This window comes from Argiope bruennichi, chromosome X2 (assembly GCF_947563725.1).
Source record: "Argiope bruennichi chromosome X2, qqArgBrue1.1, whole genome shotgun sequence".
NCBI classification, from domain to species: Eukaryota; Metazoa; Arthropoda; class Arachnida; order Araneae; family Araneidae; genus Argiope; species Argiope bruennichi.
The window spans coordinates 99,805,177-99,823,820 of NC_079163.1; the positions used below are offsets into that span (position 1 = coordinate 99,805,177).

Sequence of the window (18,644 nt, forward strand, 5' to 3'; positions counted from 1 at the left end):
TTTTTTTTTTCCTTCTAAGACCTCTTCATTTTCATCTTCAACGCTCACTAAAGTGCCTTCAATGCATTCCCTTAACAACTGGCAATATATCACGTTTCGCAAATTATTCAGCGATCACACATTTTCTTTATGAAGAACATTGGACAGTTCTGTATCTTCAGCAGTTCCAGTGTTTTCTAGATGCTGTTATTTCCCCCAATAGGCGATTTGATTGTTTTTGTTCGAACTTAGCAAGAACTCGGGGTACGTTGTAGGAGAAAGAAAATTTGAGGAGGAAAAATCTGGAAACACTTCTAGACTAAAAACTAAATAGAAATGGTCTTTACGATTGCAAGAGAAAATATTGGCCGAAATAGAAAACTTCGATAAATGGAATAAATTGATTGGAGACTTTATTGCATTATATGAAAAACTAATGCAATGCATTCTCTTGCTTACATCTCACCGGTTGATTCTCTAAGCTGAAATAAATGAATCAATTTTATAAGTGTCTGGAGAACAATGATTAGATTACAGAGCAATTTATGAATATTTCAAATCGTGAAGATATTAAGTGGGAAATAATAGTAAAAGATTTTCATTGATAAATGTATAGTAATATTTGTAATAAATCCTTTTTAATGTTTAAAATCCTAATTACTGAATACTAAAATAATTTATGACTGATATTTCAGAGAAAGATTTGACAGCAAAGATTGTATTAAGAGTAATTCTAAAGAATTTTCAGTTCACATTTCCCCATAAAATTCTATATTACACAAAAACGCTTTCGAGTTTTGAATTTTTAATATTTGAAGATGTATAGTGGGTCTAACTGTTTTAAAAAGATTTTCTTTAATAAATTTCATAAATCAAAATAGTTTTTATTCCTTAAAACTATTCTAGAAGAACCAAAAGAAATAAAATATGTAATACAAATAATTTTAATGAAATTCTTATGCTTTTGTCTTTGTACGAAAAATATTTATTTCATAAATAATATGCGATTAGTAAAGAACTAACTATCTTTAGTAGTAAATTCAATTAGAAAATTTGACGAATATTTTAAACTTATAATCGGTAAAGCGCTTCACGATAGATTATGCCGTTAAATTGAAATGTATTTCCTGTGCAAGGACCGAAAACAATGTTTCAAATATATATAAATAGGATTTCATCTAGTTTCTGTTCCATTGCATTAGAACTAAGATAAAAGAATTAAATGTCACGCTTCGTTAACTTGTTATGAAAAACTCCGTAGGGAAAACGAATTTCTATCTTCATCAAAAACTTATCTATATGAAGTAGAAAATTCCATACAAAACATTGACTCTCAAACGAAAAAAAAAATTATATCGTGAAAATTCTTTTGATCTTCATCTTTCGATGATTCTTGTTTCAAAAATGAGTCATATCCTACGCTTTTTTTTTTTTTCCTGAAATCCGGGTGAAATGTTCTACTCTTGATTCGCCCTCAGAATCCGGGTGAAATGTTCCACTTTAGACTCATTTTGAGAAATCGGGTGGAATACCCCAGAAATCTATTACGACTACATCACGTTCGAAAAAGACATACCAAATATCTGTAATTGGTGACACTTTAGTTATATGACAAAAGTTACGAGGTATATATCATCATATTAAGTCCAACAGTCTTGAATATGGTCCTTTATGCAGTTTGAAATGTTTGAATAAAATTTTATTCAAAGATTTTAAAAATTAATAATTTTCAAAATCCAATCTTTAGTGAATTAATTATTATGTATTTTGTTTTCGGTATTTAAATGAAAGTGTTTGATTTTATGGAGTTATTTCTATAGCTCTCAATGACAAAGGAACACTTTCTTCTGTGATATAGCTGTCGGAGTTTGCTTATTATGAAAGTTAGGAATAAACAGCAGCTCCCTGATTCGTTTTTAATTTTTTGGTGTCAAATAGACTTTTAAATTATAATCTGAATAAACTTGCCTAAACTAATACGCTTTCAAATGCTACGCAATTCGAATAAATTTTCATAGAATGTAAATTTTCATTGAATGTGCGAATGTCCAGAAAGAAGTGAATCAGTTTCATAATCTGAACGCTCCTACTGGGATATTTTCAACCGATTTTGAAAATGTTATCTTTCATGTGAATATTTTTCTAATTTAGAGGGCTTTAGAAATTATCTAATATGGGAGTAGAAGTAACACTAAAAAGCATTTTTAGCGTAATTCTTAAGTTTCGGAGAAAAAGAAATCACTTCAAAGCGTATAAAATAATTATATTATTACTAAATATTTGAATTATAAAAGGTCAAAATTCCCATGAGAAATTTGAAATAATGTTGCAAAATAAATTTAAAATGTCTATTCTTGAATTTATGCATAATTTAAATGCATATAGTCGCTTTACAAGCAAAAAATTATCTCAATCTTCCAAATTTTACAACAGGAAGAAACAAAAACTGGATTTTTTGTAGCCGATAAAGAATATTTTTTTTTATAATGATGATCGCATGTTTTTTCTCATGCTTGATGTGAAAAAAATATTGATTATTGACTGTCAAAAAGTTTTTTATCTTTTTTCGGAAATTAGAAAATTGAGAGAATTGGTGCAGTTTGTTAAGCAACGATATTCTAAACTCCCTATTTTTAGGATAGTATTAAAACTGTAATTGATTTAAAATTTTACGGAAAGAAACTGTAAAATTTATTGCACTTTGTAGTTATTGTAAACAAGATGGCTAAATTAATAGTTTATAAATAGCTACTTTTACACAAAAATGAACCTCACAATAAGGAGCAGGTTTGCTATTTAATTCTTTTCTAAAATGGAGCATACGAATGGATTAACTTTCAAGGCTGGTATTCTGAGAAAAATGTTCAAATAATAATCATATTTGAACATTTTCCAAGTAAGAAAGAACATAATCGAATATCTATTTCATTAGAAACAAACAACTTAAAAACTTAAATTTGCGCATTTACTTTAATTCTCCCTTTGTAAATATTCCCTTTGACGTGAAAGCGTGCAATGCCCTTTATTTCGAAAATCAGAAGGGGGGGGGAATTAAAATATTCCTACTTCTAACTGGAATTAACTATCTCAGATACCTGCGATTACCTTCTTCCATGAACACCCTGTCGACGACCTTGTAAAATTAATCGTATAACATTTAACAAAAGCGAATTTATCTTCGGATTACAGGTGAATGAATAGACTTGAAGATAAATGGATCATTTTAGACAGGTATAAGAAGAAATAAAATTACTTGACACAAAAAAACAATAATGAAATCTTTTAACAATCTTAATCTCCTGATCGTTAATGGTTAAACAACATTCCCCTCAAGCGTGTAATAAATCATCTTCAGAAACGGATTCATCCGGAGGGATAAACAATTTGTAATATTGCATCACGAGAGCAAGGTTTCAAGAAATACCTCGATTCAAAAGTGGAACCCATTACAAGTTCAAAGGCTACATTTGTCTAGATTCTTATTGAGGGCAAACCAGCCCTCTCTAACTGCCCACACATTTTTCTTTAACTGCCGCCTCCGACATCGGCAAGGTCATCACTCCCAGCCATCGTCTACCTTGCAAGGGCGGTCGTAGAACTTCTCATTCACTCGATGGACAGCGAATTCAATATCGATTACAAGTTTATGCGAACGGTTACTCACAGAAAGGGAAAATTAAAAGTGACTGCAAAGATGTGCTGATGACGTTAATGCATTATTCAAGAAAAGATTATATCAAATATTCGCTCTTTATTTCTGGTGGGCGATAGCTTGCCAAGTCGATGGTTTGATATCTTTGAATGTTAGTATTGTAGATGAAACGAATTATTAAACAGATTCACCAGTCCATTCCATTACTTAGGAGAGTCGATTTAATTTAATGATTGTTAGATCATTTGGAGAACCTCCAGTGGAAAACTTGAGCGTGAATTAGGGTTTTACTTGCTATGTGTACTTTACCATCTAGCAATCTCACCATGCTCTCATAAAAATAAATTTATACTTACATAATGGTGTAACTTAGGCGAATGATTTCACAGAAAGAGAAAATTTAAAGTGTTGGAAAGGTATTTTGGTAGATATTGCGCTACCAAAGATTCGCCAGAAAGAGTGTATATATAAATATTCGCTTTCCAGGGTTAATGGAAAGAGCTTGCAATTAAGAATGTTTGGTTTCTTCATATACTTGCTCTGTGTAAGAAATTTTTAACTTATATAATAAAGGAATTCATCGCGTGAAAGAATAAAACCTTTATGAAACGACTTCATTAAGAAAGATTCAACGTTCAAGTTATTCTCTTAGAAGTATAAGGATGGCTATTGATAGCAAATTTTGCTAAGCAAAGCTATTTGATGTCATTTGATCCGAGATTTTTAGAGGTCATTGAGCATCTCCTAGGAAAAACTGGTTATACATTTACTGTTATATTTTTTCAGAATTGATGCATGGTTTCCGCCCTTTCATCTAACATAAAAGATAGAAATTTGATTAGATATCGACAGTTCGCCAAAGCCTTATGATTGCTAATAAATCGAAGTTTCTTTAACTAAATGTGGTTTTAGTTAAATTAAATGTTAATGTTTAAATGTTAATTTAGTTTAACTAACTGTTGTTTAGTTTTTAAGTCTTGATTGATCCTGCATCGAGGTTTTGGATTGAGGCATGTTAAAATTTTTTAATAAAATGTGGATAAAATATAGAAATGTGAAATTTCACAGATATTTTAAAGTGGACATTTAACATACTTTTCCAAATTACGAGGGAAGTCTCAAAATGTTGAAGCGAATTAATCGTAATTAAATAATATAAATTTGCTGCTGTATTTTACAAGATAGATAACTAATGTCAAGACAGTAGCTGGTCTTAGAAACATGATTTGATTAAAAATTGCAGTAATTTGAGGAAACGATATGTTTTATTATTCTAATCTAATAAATTATAATTTGTCACAAAGATATTTTCTCAAAAAATGTTCTTATTTGATAATTTCCTTATCTATTTAACCGGAAATTTTTCATTTTTTTAATGAAATTGCAACCACTTTTATCTTCTGTTTATATGTAACATTTGCGAATGCTTCTCAGAAATAATATCATTGTATCATCCTCCAAATTATACAGATAAATTAGTCCTTTATATGTCGACGGTACTTAAAATCACCGTTTAGATTATGCTTATTCTTCGTAATATGTCTAATTTTTTATAGTATTCGAAAGAAGCATAATTAGCGAAGAGTGTAATTCCGACACCAATCATTAGATATCGGCTAAAGGTAGAAATTACGAATTTTTAACTTTTAATCAAATTATTTTTATTAATTTAAAAAAGTTTTTCCCTTTTTCCTGGGCTTAGTCTCACCCAAGACTGATCTAATGATACATAAAATTGAAAAATTGATGGGAAAATCATTGAGTAAATAAATTAATAAGATGCGATTTAAAGGGTTACTGTAATTATATTTAATCCCTTAGTCGACTTGGGCATGCGTCATGCGTGTATCGAATTTTGCTCCTCAACTTATCTGTGAAAATTAAATCAATGAATGTTACTTTAATTTGATGTAATTATAAAATACAAACACTTCAAATAAACCATGGTTTCTTAATTGATTCAATAAAACAGCACATTCCCAAAACGGAAAGTGTCTTACCAGAAAAAGCAAAAACTAAGTGTTTAATAGTGAACCCTATTTGAAATGCAAAACATTTCAAAATAAAAATCATTTTCTTCCTTTCTGCTAAAGCAACGCGTAAAAGCCATGTTCTTCATTTGTGCTGTTCTATTGATTTTAATAAACTCTCTTGACGAAGTCAATTGAATCGTCGTAAGCATCCAGTCTAATTATTTTATAACAGAGTAAGTTAAACGTTTAAAAAACACTATATTTGGCTTAAAGAGTTGAAATTCTATACAAAAATAGAGTAAAATATTACAATTAAATCAAAGTCATGAAACTAGAATAAACCTGACTACTTATACGAGTTAAAATTACAATGAGATTTGTGTGATCAGGGACAGATGTCCATGATTAAGAAACGCATATTTTGAGTATAAGTGGAATAATCTCCATTGATTACGAATTGATCCATATAAAGCTTGAGAACATTTCTGAAGCTGAGTTGCGTGATCAAAACTCATCGCCATCTAAGAGATCTTATTTTGAAAGCTAAAAATTTCAAAGCATCTTGCTAGATTTTTTAAATGGAGTCAAACTCCTCAACATTAACTGGAAAAAGAAAAAGCACGTTAGGTGATTCACATGCAGTAATTGTTCTAAGAAAATCGAAATCGCAGTTTTATCGGAACGAAAATTCAAGGTTATGTAATCTCGCTTTGAAGAAAAAGAATGACGAAACAGATAAGGCTGAAAGTAACGATTTTAAGATCCTGTAGAATGACCAATGAATCCTTTTTCAAAATAAAAATTGAATTTTGTGTTACAAAATTATCGTTGCTTGTTTCTTCTGGTTAAATAATGTAACTTTTGAATTTTAGGCAGTATTATTACTGATAATAGGTCAAAATGAAATGAAATAAAATTTGTACTGTCCATTAGAAAACAGATTCCAGATTAAGACATTACTGAAGTATCTCGGATAGTTAGAATTAACTCTGATTCCCATGAGCCAAGGGACTTGGGACCTCATAATTCTGAAATTCTCGAGTTCCCTCTTCAAAAATGACGCTACTTAACTGATGGATATTTAATGCATTTGCATTAGCCGGGTTCCCAAATTCTTCAGAGTGAACTATCCTAATGCACAGGCATGCTCCACAGGGTTTTCAGTCAATCATTTAATGAAAGTAACGATTGGGAGAAGGTATTTCTCTGAAATATTCGAGCGATCATTCTACTTTGATGCAACGTGGGTTTCGGGCGCTTCAGTATGGAAAGAGTTAAAGAACTCCGTTCAAATGACATTAGAGAGGAAGAATATTGACCCTAAGAACATAAAATAAAGGTATGGGTTTCAGGAAATGAATCCATGAGAAATATTCTAAAAAGAAAAATTAGAGAAATCTATGAAATACACCATTATATAAATATAATCCATATGTCGTTGTATAATAATGCATTCATAGTCATTTTATATATTAATGATGGTTTGTAAATGCTATAGGAGTGCAATAAATAATAACTGTCATAAACACCAATTATTTATTGAATTGACACTTAAAGATATAGAGTTCAAAGGGAAAAGTCTTTTTTAGATGTTTACTTTGTTTTTAATAACTTTTTTTTTTGTTTGTAGTTTATTTCTTTTCTGGAATTTATAACATTGAAAGATGGATTTCCTATGATCTCTGGTGAATTTTATTGAAGTATTTCAAACAATACTGTATTTTTATCTCATCTTGCTAAGGTTCTGGACTTAATTTCATATCCAATTACTGAACCCAAAACAATTAATAAAGGAGTATAGATTTCCACTCCAATTGTTCATGCATTTTTATGTATCGATCAAACTAAGGACAATCCCATTTCATCAAAAAAGCAAATTCAAATACTGAGAGTCATCTCAAGTCGAAGTTTTTTGGTATCTTTCGAATCTATTTATGAATTTGTCCCAAGCAGTCCAGGTTTTCCCGTGAGAATAACATAGAAAAAAGAAGCCGACATATACAGCAGTGACTGAAACGCTCATCTCCCTGCATCAGATTCCATTTGTTATTCTTTGCAGATAAAATAACACCGAAAATTGCTAGCAATGCTATTAAACTAAAATCAAATACCACTGTCGACTCTCTCATTAACATTAATAATTATTTCTCACATTCGTTACTGAATATTATTAAAGTAAGAATTGATTCTTAGATTTAATATTATTTTTATACACCTTTTATAATGTTGTTTATGGATGATTTATCTCGTTATACACGGAGAACCATGCTAATTTTTAAAATTGACATAGAGCATTCATCTAAATAACTTGTTGGCAACGTCTTTTGTTTTTTTATGAAAGCTTTTAATTTTAAAGACATTTCTGTGATAGAAGTTCTTACTAGAACTATTTTATACCAAAGTTATTCCTTAAATTCTACAATATATGTAAATCAAATAAAAAAAAACTAAATGAATATCGACTCCTATCGATATTATGATTTTTTAACCATATTTTTCTAATAAAATGGAACATTCACTCTCAAATTTCCAGAAATTACGAAAAGAGAACATTTTTCAAATGACAGGAAAGAATACAAACATTCATTTCACAATTTCTTTAAGGCTAAAAAAAAGACAAGGATTATTATTTTGAAAATAAATACATCGCAACATAACATAAGATAATAAGTTAAGACTGCTAAAAGTAAATCCGTAATTGTGCACTTTACATAATTTTACGTTGAATATATATATATATATATTGATATAAATTATTCTTGTGAGACAGTGAAATGAAGTTATTTTCTGCTGATAATTTTATCAATAGAAAGAGGCCTAGTTGGATAAAACGAAGAAAACTATAAATCTTTATTGTTACTTTAGAAGCATTAACAAGATCCAAGCGTAAAACCAATTTGGCTTTATATTTTTCATGTGTAAAAACTTTTCAGAAAATGGGATGTAATTTATTTTTCTCTTAAAAATTGTGTGTATAATTGTCGTAGAAATTTCACTGAGTGATGGACGATCCACTAGTCTAAAGATTTTAGTAGAAATCAAGTTGAGTGAAATAACTGAAAAATAACTCTTTCTTCTAATTCTAGGATTCACTAGACTTGTAGTGCTGAAAGTACTAATATAACATTAACACGTATCTACCATTGCCTAAGTAAATCATGTGTTCATTAAATTCAAGATATTTAATTACCAATATTTCTTGAAATAGGGAAACCCATGCTCTATTGTAGTACATATTTTGAAAAGTTTGAGAGAGAGAATTCTTCAAATGCCGATTTTTAAAAATTAAATCTAGTTAATCTTTTTTAAAACGTCAAAAATTTACTTATGAGTACAAATGAAAAATTTATCAAAACTGGAACAAATCAGGGACTTTTTTTTAAATTGGAAAAAAAACTCAATACTTAGATATCACATTTATGAACGTCCGGCTCCCAATTCTGCTGAAGACTGTTCTGAAAGAATGACTGATATAAATGTCAAGCCTGACTTTCAGTTCTACTGAATACTCTTCCACATGTATAACTCGTTGGTATAAATTAACATTAGTCTGACTTTCAATTCTACTGAATATTATTCTAGATCCATGACTAGTGTAAATTACAGTGAGTCTTTATTGTATTATCTCCAAGTTAGTAAGATGCGAATTTAAAAGAGGGGATAATGACAGTTATAACTTGTTCGAGATTTTTTATTTTTTTCTTACTATTTTTCTCTTTAGAAACACATTTGTGGATTATTATAAAGTAAAATTGCTTTAAATTATTTGATAATTATACCAAAAAAACAAACATCCATGAGAAATTTAGTTATGGTTGCAAATGGCCATTTTATTCAAAATTGGAACTATATTCCTTGGTAAAACGCAATGAAAAGGAAAATATATAATATTTTTGTAAGCATAATTGATGAGGAAAATGTGTGACTGGACTAATATGATATCGGAAATACACTTTGTGTGTTGTTGTTGATTTAAAATAAAGTTTTGCGCCAATTATATTTCCTTAAGAAAAGAATGTCTGAACTATGATTCGAACCGGATTCACCTTTTATTATTTTTTAAATGTTTTAGTCCTACATTGGACCAGGTTTGTTTCCAGTTTCGAGTGTGTACGGCAGTTAATTTAAGATGAACCGCCTAATTTGAACAATGGTTAAATGACAAAGTACGCAAAAACTGCCCCACATTTTGCTTAGCTTTTTGGTGGGATATATTTAAACCAATCTCGAAAAGTTGAAGTTAATGTCAGTCATACAGTTTAATTTTTTATAAAAAGTTTTTCATTCAGTTGGCAATGCTATGCACCAACGGTAAATGTTTAAATACGTGAAAAAATTACACAAATCAAAGAGCTTTAGTAAGTTGTGTGTGCTGCTATGATTAAGGTTGGTGCATTGTGTGATGCAGTGAATTTTTGTTGTTCATTACGATATGTATTCTTTTATTATGAGTGGATAACTTGTGTAATAATAAAAACGTGTTTTTATACTAATTTTGAAACTGTGAAGTGGTGGAATAATATATGTCCCACCCTGTTACAAAAAGAAAGTACTGAAATGTGATTATTTTTTTCTCATTTGAATGATGTTTTATGTTAAATAATCGAAATGAGTGTTTTTTTATATTTTTTATAATAAAGAACAATTCTGTTCAATTAATGTTTTTATTTTCTTTAAAATCGTTCACCTCAAAGAGTTAACTTCATCTAGACCCCGCGTATGCGATGGATCGTTGATAAAATCGGCTCTCGATCCTGAAGTACACTATGACGAAAATTAGAACAAAACAATTCTTTTATTTTAAGCATTATATAAAATCTTTGTAATTTAAGGTTTTCAACAGAAAGTTTATACAAAAAATGAAACTGGCTGAGATCATGTTAGAACAATCAGTTGAAAACGTTAAATGTCTGGTCTGACTGAAAATTGAATTTTTGGGATTCTGAACGTTTGACGTATGCAGTACTCTAGCGTTATAATTAAAAAAATTATTTCTTGCGAAAATCTCTCAGAAAATACAATTATTTTTTCATTGCGACATTTCAAAATTAACTAAGACAAATAAGTGACTTTATAACCAAACAAAAATGATTAAAGATATAAATTATTTTAATGGAACAGCCAAATTAGTTTTGTGTCTTGCTTTAATTCTCTATGAAAGGTTCCCATATTCTTTAACTTGACTTGTTTCAAGTTCATGATGAAGGGATTTAATTTTGAGCAATATTTCCCTTACTTCCTAATGTGTTGGATTTCTAAAAATTTTCAACCATGTGTATTCTCGATGACGATAAAATACTGCAATATTTTCAAAATTTAACTGTTAATTGACCGATTAATATAAGTTAATGATGATATTCTAGAAGCTGTTGCTTGGTAGTGAATTTCAGAAAGAAATAATTTCAAATTTGCACATTTTTTTTATAAAATGACTTAAAAATTTAAACTGAAAAATAGCAAATAATTAAAATAAAGATAATTCTTATCTGCTACTATTTTAATAAAAATACATTTTAAGAATTGTTTTTATTAAAATTGATCAAAACTTTATTTTTAACAATCATTTTAAATATCTTTAGTGAGTTTGATATTGGATGTAATAAAAAACTTATCTTTATATTCATAAACAAGAGTAAAAAGAGAAAGAAAAAAAAATCCCTTCATTAGAATACATAATTTGCATGCTATTTCAATTGTAAATAGACGAACATAAAATGAATTTTCACTTAATAGATTAAAAAAAAACATGAACGATTATTTTTCCTCTTATAATCATTCATTAAAAAATGGTCTTTATTAACTTTATTAAGTGCAATAAAACTGTGACCTTGATATCAATAAACACATGTGAAGGGGGCCAAGAGACAAACTATTTTTTAAACAAATGATGCATTCTGTTTCTATTTAAAATGTGCAAACATAAAATCCGTCGTCGCTTCTTAATTATCCAGTGTCTGGAATCGGTTGATCGTGAAGAGAGTCTGGAATCTATGGAGAAACAATGACCTTAGTCGTGAGTCGGGGATTTTTTTTATTGGACGCTTTCTTTTGATCGGCGCCGTGGAGGCCTCTTCGCCAGACGCACAAATTACTATGGGCCGGTTGGCCAGTAACTTGTGAAGGGCTGAAAAATGGGCCCATGATGAATAGAGACTGTTTGTTAACATTTTATTTAGTCCCCATAATAGCGAAAGCAGATGCTACAGTTGTTCAGAGAACCATTTAGACATCATTTTTTTTATCATAAATCACAATTTTCATCTTTTTCGTTTGATTGCATTTTTGCATTTGACGAGAAATGTCCTTTGGCGTTCAGCAAGGTCATTATTCATGGATTGATAAAATCATCCCCCCCCTTTTTTTTGCTTTGCGCTTAAGTGAAGGAAGAGATAAATTATTATCTGATAAAGGTGCGCTCCGCATGTAAATATCTGTTCTTGATTTTTATCCTGATAGAACAGTGAATTCGAAAAGAATTTTTTTATACTTTCTAAGGTTGAGCATTTTATTTGGTTAGTTAAATAATATCGTCTATTGAAATAAAATTACATTAAGCCGCATCCTTTGGATTTTGAGACCCCAGACATAAATGTGGAATGAAGCCTTAATGAATAAAAAAAAATAGTTTTTAATATAAGAAAATAACATATGCAACATACATTCTTATCTAAATAGTAATACTGATAAACACCAATATGAAAGAAAAACAAGATTGATATAATTATATATTTTTTGCTTGAGAGGTTTTTTGTACATCTGAAAGTACAGGAAATAAATTTGTTGAAAGATTATGCAATTTTGTCAATTTCTGATCTGCATATTGTGTAGCACACTGCTAGGTCAGATGATCAACCATGGATAATAACTGTAAATAATATAGTGCAATAAAAATTTTCCAATTTGAAAATTTTAACTTCAAAATTCTTCTCACAAATATTTTTTTATAAATATATATCTTTACATTTTTCCAGTCTGCCCATTTTAAGGAATGCTCAAGGATTAGATGTCCATTGTACTTGAATATACCTGAATGCACTACCATCTCATTAACGCGAATTTTTCGATGTTTACTTTTTTTTGCGCCACCTTTGACTTAAAGTCCATAATATCTACAGCTTATAACGCCCGTTTTTAGACAAATGTATTTATTATACATGAAATATTATACTTGAAGAAAATTTCTCATGAAAGAAAAAGCTAATATCGGTTTGTTACTACCTAGTGTTAAAAGGTCCGATACAATTCATTTTGCTAATTTGTTTTTATTTTTGCAGCTCTAAATTCTCTCAGTGATAGATACAAATTTATATAAAAAGCAATGCTATAACAAAGGCCAATGATTAAATATGATGATTTTATTGGTTATGCGAAGATAGCCCAGCAACTCAAGGATTAGTCTACTTTAGAAAAATTGATTTTTCCCATCTAATTCTAGTTCATTTAATTAAATCTCTTGTACTATGCGTAAGTATTTTACTTGTTGAAAAATTTTTGACTCGGTTATTTGTAAAAGACTTGTAAAGAAAAATGTGACTGGATAAAAAAACTTATTAAAAGTTCGTCCCAATCACATTTTATCTGAAAAAATTCCATTCATGTGTTATAAAAATATTTTAGCCGCCATCTAGTCAAAGGGCATTAGTTTCCGCCTTCATATTTGTCGCATATCTTTTGTAATCTCTTTTATTTATTTTGAAGATTTGAGAAAGAGGTTATTACACTTAAACAGATTTTGATCAAAAATAAAAGGCATATATCCGTATTAAAACAAATTCAGTTTTAATATAACTTCTCTGAATGGAATTTAGAGGATAATATATTAAAAATATGAAGAATTTTCTTTCGTATTTTAGATGCTAATGTACTGAGATATTGTAGATAATTCATGAGTAAAACTTTTTAAAGTGTTCGGAGAATAATATATTAAAAATATGAAGAATTTTCTTTCGTATTTTAGATGCTAATGTACTGAGATATTGTAGATAATTCATGAGTAAAACTTTTTAAAGTGTTCGTGTCGGAACATTTACGAGGAAAACATAATCAGGTATAAGAAAAGGTTGCCGATTTGTGGCTTCTTAAACTTTTTGCAATATGCGATGATAAAGAAGTAATTTTAACAAAAAAAGCAGAAGAATTTCATAGTTTATTTATTGTAAACAATGTTAATTAACTTTTTAGAGATATATTTTAAAATAAAAAAAAGAACCATAGCAAAAAAATTGTATAATCGATTCAATTACGGAAACAGGTTTCAAGAATTGGACCACCAATTACTATAATAAAGTTGTCGTAATTATCAGTACTGTTAAAGCGAAAGTAATTTTTCAAAATTGAAACTTGATCTCAGAACACAATGAATGAACCCAAGTATGGCAATATACCATCTCCTATTTTATTATACACTATATCATGTCTTCCTTTTTCATCTCTTGCTTTATATGATGCAAAGTCAAGTAGCTTGCATTTTTTTTCCTTTTTGAATCAACATTTGATGCCTTTAATGTCCTTTTATTGCATTTTTACTTTTTAATACACGAAGTATATAAAGAGAAATTATCATAATTGTTAAAAAATTCGAAATCGAGATTTTGACGATTCTCTTTCTTGAAACTTTCTTGAGTCCGAAAACACGTTTTTGGAATATCTGTCCATCTGTATGTGAATACAAAATCTCAAAATCGCGAAAACTCAAATGAGTTAGACTGGTGAAATTCGGTATATGGCCTATATATCAAATTTGTAGATTTCTATTAAATTTTGAGTGAAATCCACTGTGAAGATATCTATGTCGCTGTTTAAGTACAGATGAACTTGTAATTACAAATCGTAAAGAACTATTTGAAAAGAACTAAAGAACTATTAAAATTTGATACATAGATTTAAACATCTAAAGTGTAGATATTCTTACTTATCAAATTTGAAATCAAATCTGTCAAATGATCTGTACTTTCAAAAGCTTTTAAACGCAGTAACTCAAAAATGCAATGTCTTGAAGATACGAAATTCAGTATGTGACTTTGTGACTATAATTTTAGTTCTGTGATTTTGTGACTAAAATTTTAGTTCTGTGTCAAATTTTGGTTTTAATCAATTGGAAAAAGCCGTCTAAAATGCACAGTCGGGTTTTTGGTAGTTTTGTATTAACCATTCCTAACGATTAAACCCCAAAAGAGTGCACTCTAATAGGCTCTTTTATAATTATTCGTTATGGAATGACGTTCGTTACTGACATGGAACATTTTAGAAAGTATGTTAAAAATTTCTGGAAGACACTGCCGCTTGTTTCTTTTGGCATGTTCCACTTTGAAATTATAAGGGGAACTAATGAATGCTTTCTGGGCTATTCCTCTAGTTCAAAATAGTAATATAATTGATTTAAACTGTCCAATTTTATGCAATTATTTGGAATCCAAACAACTTTCTTCCCTGCGCATATAAAGATATATATTTTTCAAAGGTATAGCTAAGGATTATTTATCTTTTGTTAAAATATTTAATCGGTGATATTTAAATGTGTAATACTTATTCCATAACCAGGTACCGGTAGAGTTCTTTCTAAAAAATTGCTTTATAAAACAAATTTACATTGTTGCATCATAAAATTAACAGAGCCTTCGCGAGTGTAGTGCCGCTTCCAGTGGCAGAATTCTAGCATGTGCCCCCCCCCCCTTTCAACGCTTTCTCAATAACATTTCTTCTCTTCTTATCTCTAGTTACAGATTCTTAGCATTTTGGTTTTCCCCTCCTCCCGGCGGGCTTGTAACTTACATATTTTATGGGCAAAATATTTAAGCTACGATACAAGTACCCGAGTCTAGATTGGTGGTCGAAATTTCAAAATTCTTTCTTCAGAGAAATTTGAAGCAGTAAAACCTTATTAGATAAAAATAATTTATTCATCTAATGGTTATGGAGTTTGAAAACTTCATGAGATTTATTAAAAGCTCTCTCTTGCAAGATAAAAATATCAGCTTAGAAGCGTTGCTATCATATCTGAGCAAATTTATTACCATTTGTATTGAAAGTTCATTGTTTGTTTAACAATAGAAAAGCGACTTGGTGGGGTTGAAATGCAAATTATCGCACATCTAGAATGAGTGTCTGTAATTTATTATAAAATGCTAGCATGTAGAAATGAAATTTGTTTTATACATGTTACATTCAAGGGCAGCTTATCAGTGTTTGAATATTTTATTTGGACAACATCCAGACATTATTAATGGTGAAAATATATGTCTGAAATGGAGTTAACGTCTAAAACAATGTTTATAAGCTGTTATTTTTCCATGTTTATTTTCACTGGACTTTTCAATTATTCTAAAAGTGTGTTTTTAAAATCTTACAAAAACATGTTGGAGAACAAATTTCTGTAGTCTTTTCATCAGAAGTAATTTAACATTCATATTTCTATATGTTTGAACTTTACTTGATTTAAATGCTGTTTTATGCTTTAGTTTTTAAAGGTTTAACTATTAAGATATTAGAACAAAACAAGATTCAAGATTTGCATTCGTTATAAGCATTTCTACCATTCTGAATTCTTTGAAGATTTTAATAAATCAACGTGGAATTAGTTGAATATTTAGCTAAATATCTGTTTGTTTTCATTCAAATATGATGAGTAGCTACCTAACTTGAAATTCATGTCTGAAAAATCATTAACGTTAAATCAATAACGTTTCATTTCTTTCCTTTTCAGGTTTCGGATCATTCTGTTGACAGTTCTGCTGGAGTTATGGCTTCAAGTTCTGTTATCCTCCACAGAGATGGTGGAAGTCCCCATCATTGGAAGAAAGACACAAAGAATTGTCTCGAGAGTGACAAGAGGCCTTCGATTGCACAAAAGGCAGTTGGGTCGATTCACTCAGCATTTAAAACCTGCCAAAGAGATTGATCCCATACCAGAGGGACCCAAAGTACTCATGCCCAGGATATCACCCGAAGAAATGAAGAAGTTTATTGATCAGGCCGCCGATCATGTTCGCTTTCGAATGGAGAGCACAGAACCGAGCATTTACAGAAGTGGTAAGAAAAAATTCCAATTCCGAAACTCGACTAGAATTAGAGGTTAACATGTAAATTAGATAAAACTTGTAACCAGTTTAACCTATCTCTATTCATAACATTGTGTGTGTGGTGGTGGGGATTAGTGATTGTAAGAATGCCAAATTTTGGTGGAATGTGTTAACAGCACTTAAAATAAATAGCACTTAAAATTTCCTAAAACGAGGAAAAGAGGAAAATAAGGCGAACACAAACAGTAGGAACTTAATTTTATAGATGTCGTGAGGTAATTGACTCACAATCAGGGTGCATATTATTTGTAGATTGCAAATGGTGTAGATACGCAAAGGAGTTTGAAAATTAGCATAAAACACAAATGAGTCCATGGAATGTATACTTATTATAAAGTATACTTACCTCAATTTTAGAAGTCTGTGGTAAACTGTTTTTCTAATTCTAATTGGAGACGCTATTCTTAATCACTTCAGAATCAACAAAAAATATTAATAAATATTTTGATCACGTAATGTGGTTTCAATAATCAAATTAATTATCAGTTAATTATTGTTATTCTAATACAGTGATGCACAAACACCTACAGCAGACGAAAAGATTGACGTAAGTTCCCGCCAAATTTTCTGCTGCATCGAAATATTTGTTTTATTTTATTCCAAACCATGTTAATTTATTAATCACTAATCTATCAAATTAATTAACAAACCAATTTAATGCTACACAATAAGTTAATTTCCCTTTTTAAATCGATACCTTCTGAAAATATTTTAATATACAATTATTAGAATCAAATGGCCCTTTTAAGAGTTAATTCATGCATATGAAGTAAAAAATTGTAAGGTGAAAATGTTATTTTTAACTAATTGTTTGCTTTCATCTTAGTTGAAAAAAATTCAACTAGTAGTTTGTTTCCGTTGTGAAATGAATATAATCAAAATCTGATGTTATTGTTATTTCTCCCTGGACTGCTAAAAAAAAGGATAATATTATTTAAGACGCCCTGTAGATGTAGATATTTGCTTCTTCCTTTATAACGATTCAAAGGCTTTACCAAACATTTTTTTCCTGCACGTGCCTCCATTGACGTTGCGTCGCGATTGCATTAAAATTTTGTTTCTTTTTCAAAGCTAATCTATGGGCAAATTTCATTTCCCTGTTGAAGATATTACTCCCATTTCCTTTTGTATTATTATTCGTAGGCGCCGTTTAAAAAAAGAGTAAATTAAACGGTTATTAATGCCCTTGAAATTGCTTCATAATTTAATAATATTTTATTTAAACATTGAATTTTCGTCTGCTGTTAGTTTCCAGAGTATATTCAAAATGTGAATGTCGGAATTATAGCATAATTGCACTTTGTTTTATTACATTTATTCAATTGTGAGCACTATATCGTTTACATTTTATACTTTTTTTTTTCATTTAAACCTTCTCGGAAGTATATAAGAAAGGAGGGGCAATTGAAAATCGAATAAATGTGGGTTTAAACTACAGAGCAAATGCAAAGAACTTCTTTTAACAAGCTTTCATTAAAATATCTTAAAAACCTGCCACGGGGGGGGGCAACGATATCTTAAGATGATCACGGATGAACTCCCTTCACGAACCCCATAGAATGTATTTACTAAACATTCCAGCCCAATTTCCCTTCACAGCGGAGGCCCCTGTTTTTGCTAGGTAGGAAAAAGATATGAATTTGAGTTGTTCATTTAAAACTGGCGATAGCTGAATATAGAAGGTGTTTTTTAAAGAATATTATTGAAAGGTTGAATATTCCTCATTGATAAAATTAGAAACGTGGAAGCAATATAAGCATGATTTAGAGTTCTTGATTTTCCATTTCTAAAAATTATGAATCATAAATTGTAATAGTTTTAGAATTGGTTTTAATAATGGAGATTTTGAAAATTCAGTTTTACTTCTGTAGTTGATAATATATTTAACTTTTTTAGTTTTACAAAATTAATATCCTAATTAAAATTTATATTATTTTGACCCCATTTAGAGGCTTTAGAAAT

At 29.6% G+C, this 18,644-nt stretch overlaps 1 protein-coding gene across 2 annotated transcripts in view; it reads left to right on the forward strand.

Annotated features, from left to right (window-relative positions):
• LOC129959954 (uncharacterized) overlaps positions 1-18,644 on the forward strand; it is a 98,441-nt gene that overhangs the window by 20,755 nt on the left and 59,042 nt on the right. For both annotated transcript variants that reach the window (XM_056072875.1, XM_056072874.1), the window contains exon 2: positions 16,307-16,632. In XM_056072875.1, the coding sequence (XP_055928850.1) occupies positions 16,307-16,632 (326 nt within the window). The remainder of the gene's footprint in view (positions 1-16,306; positions 16,633-18,644) is intronic.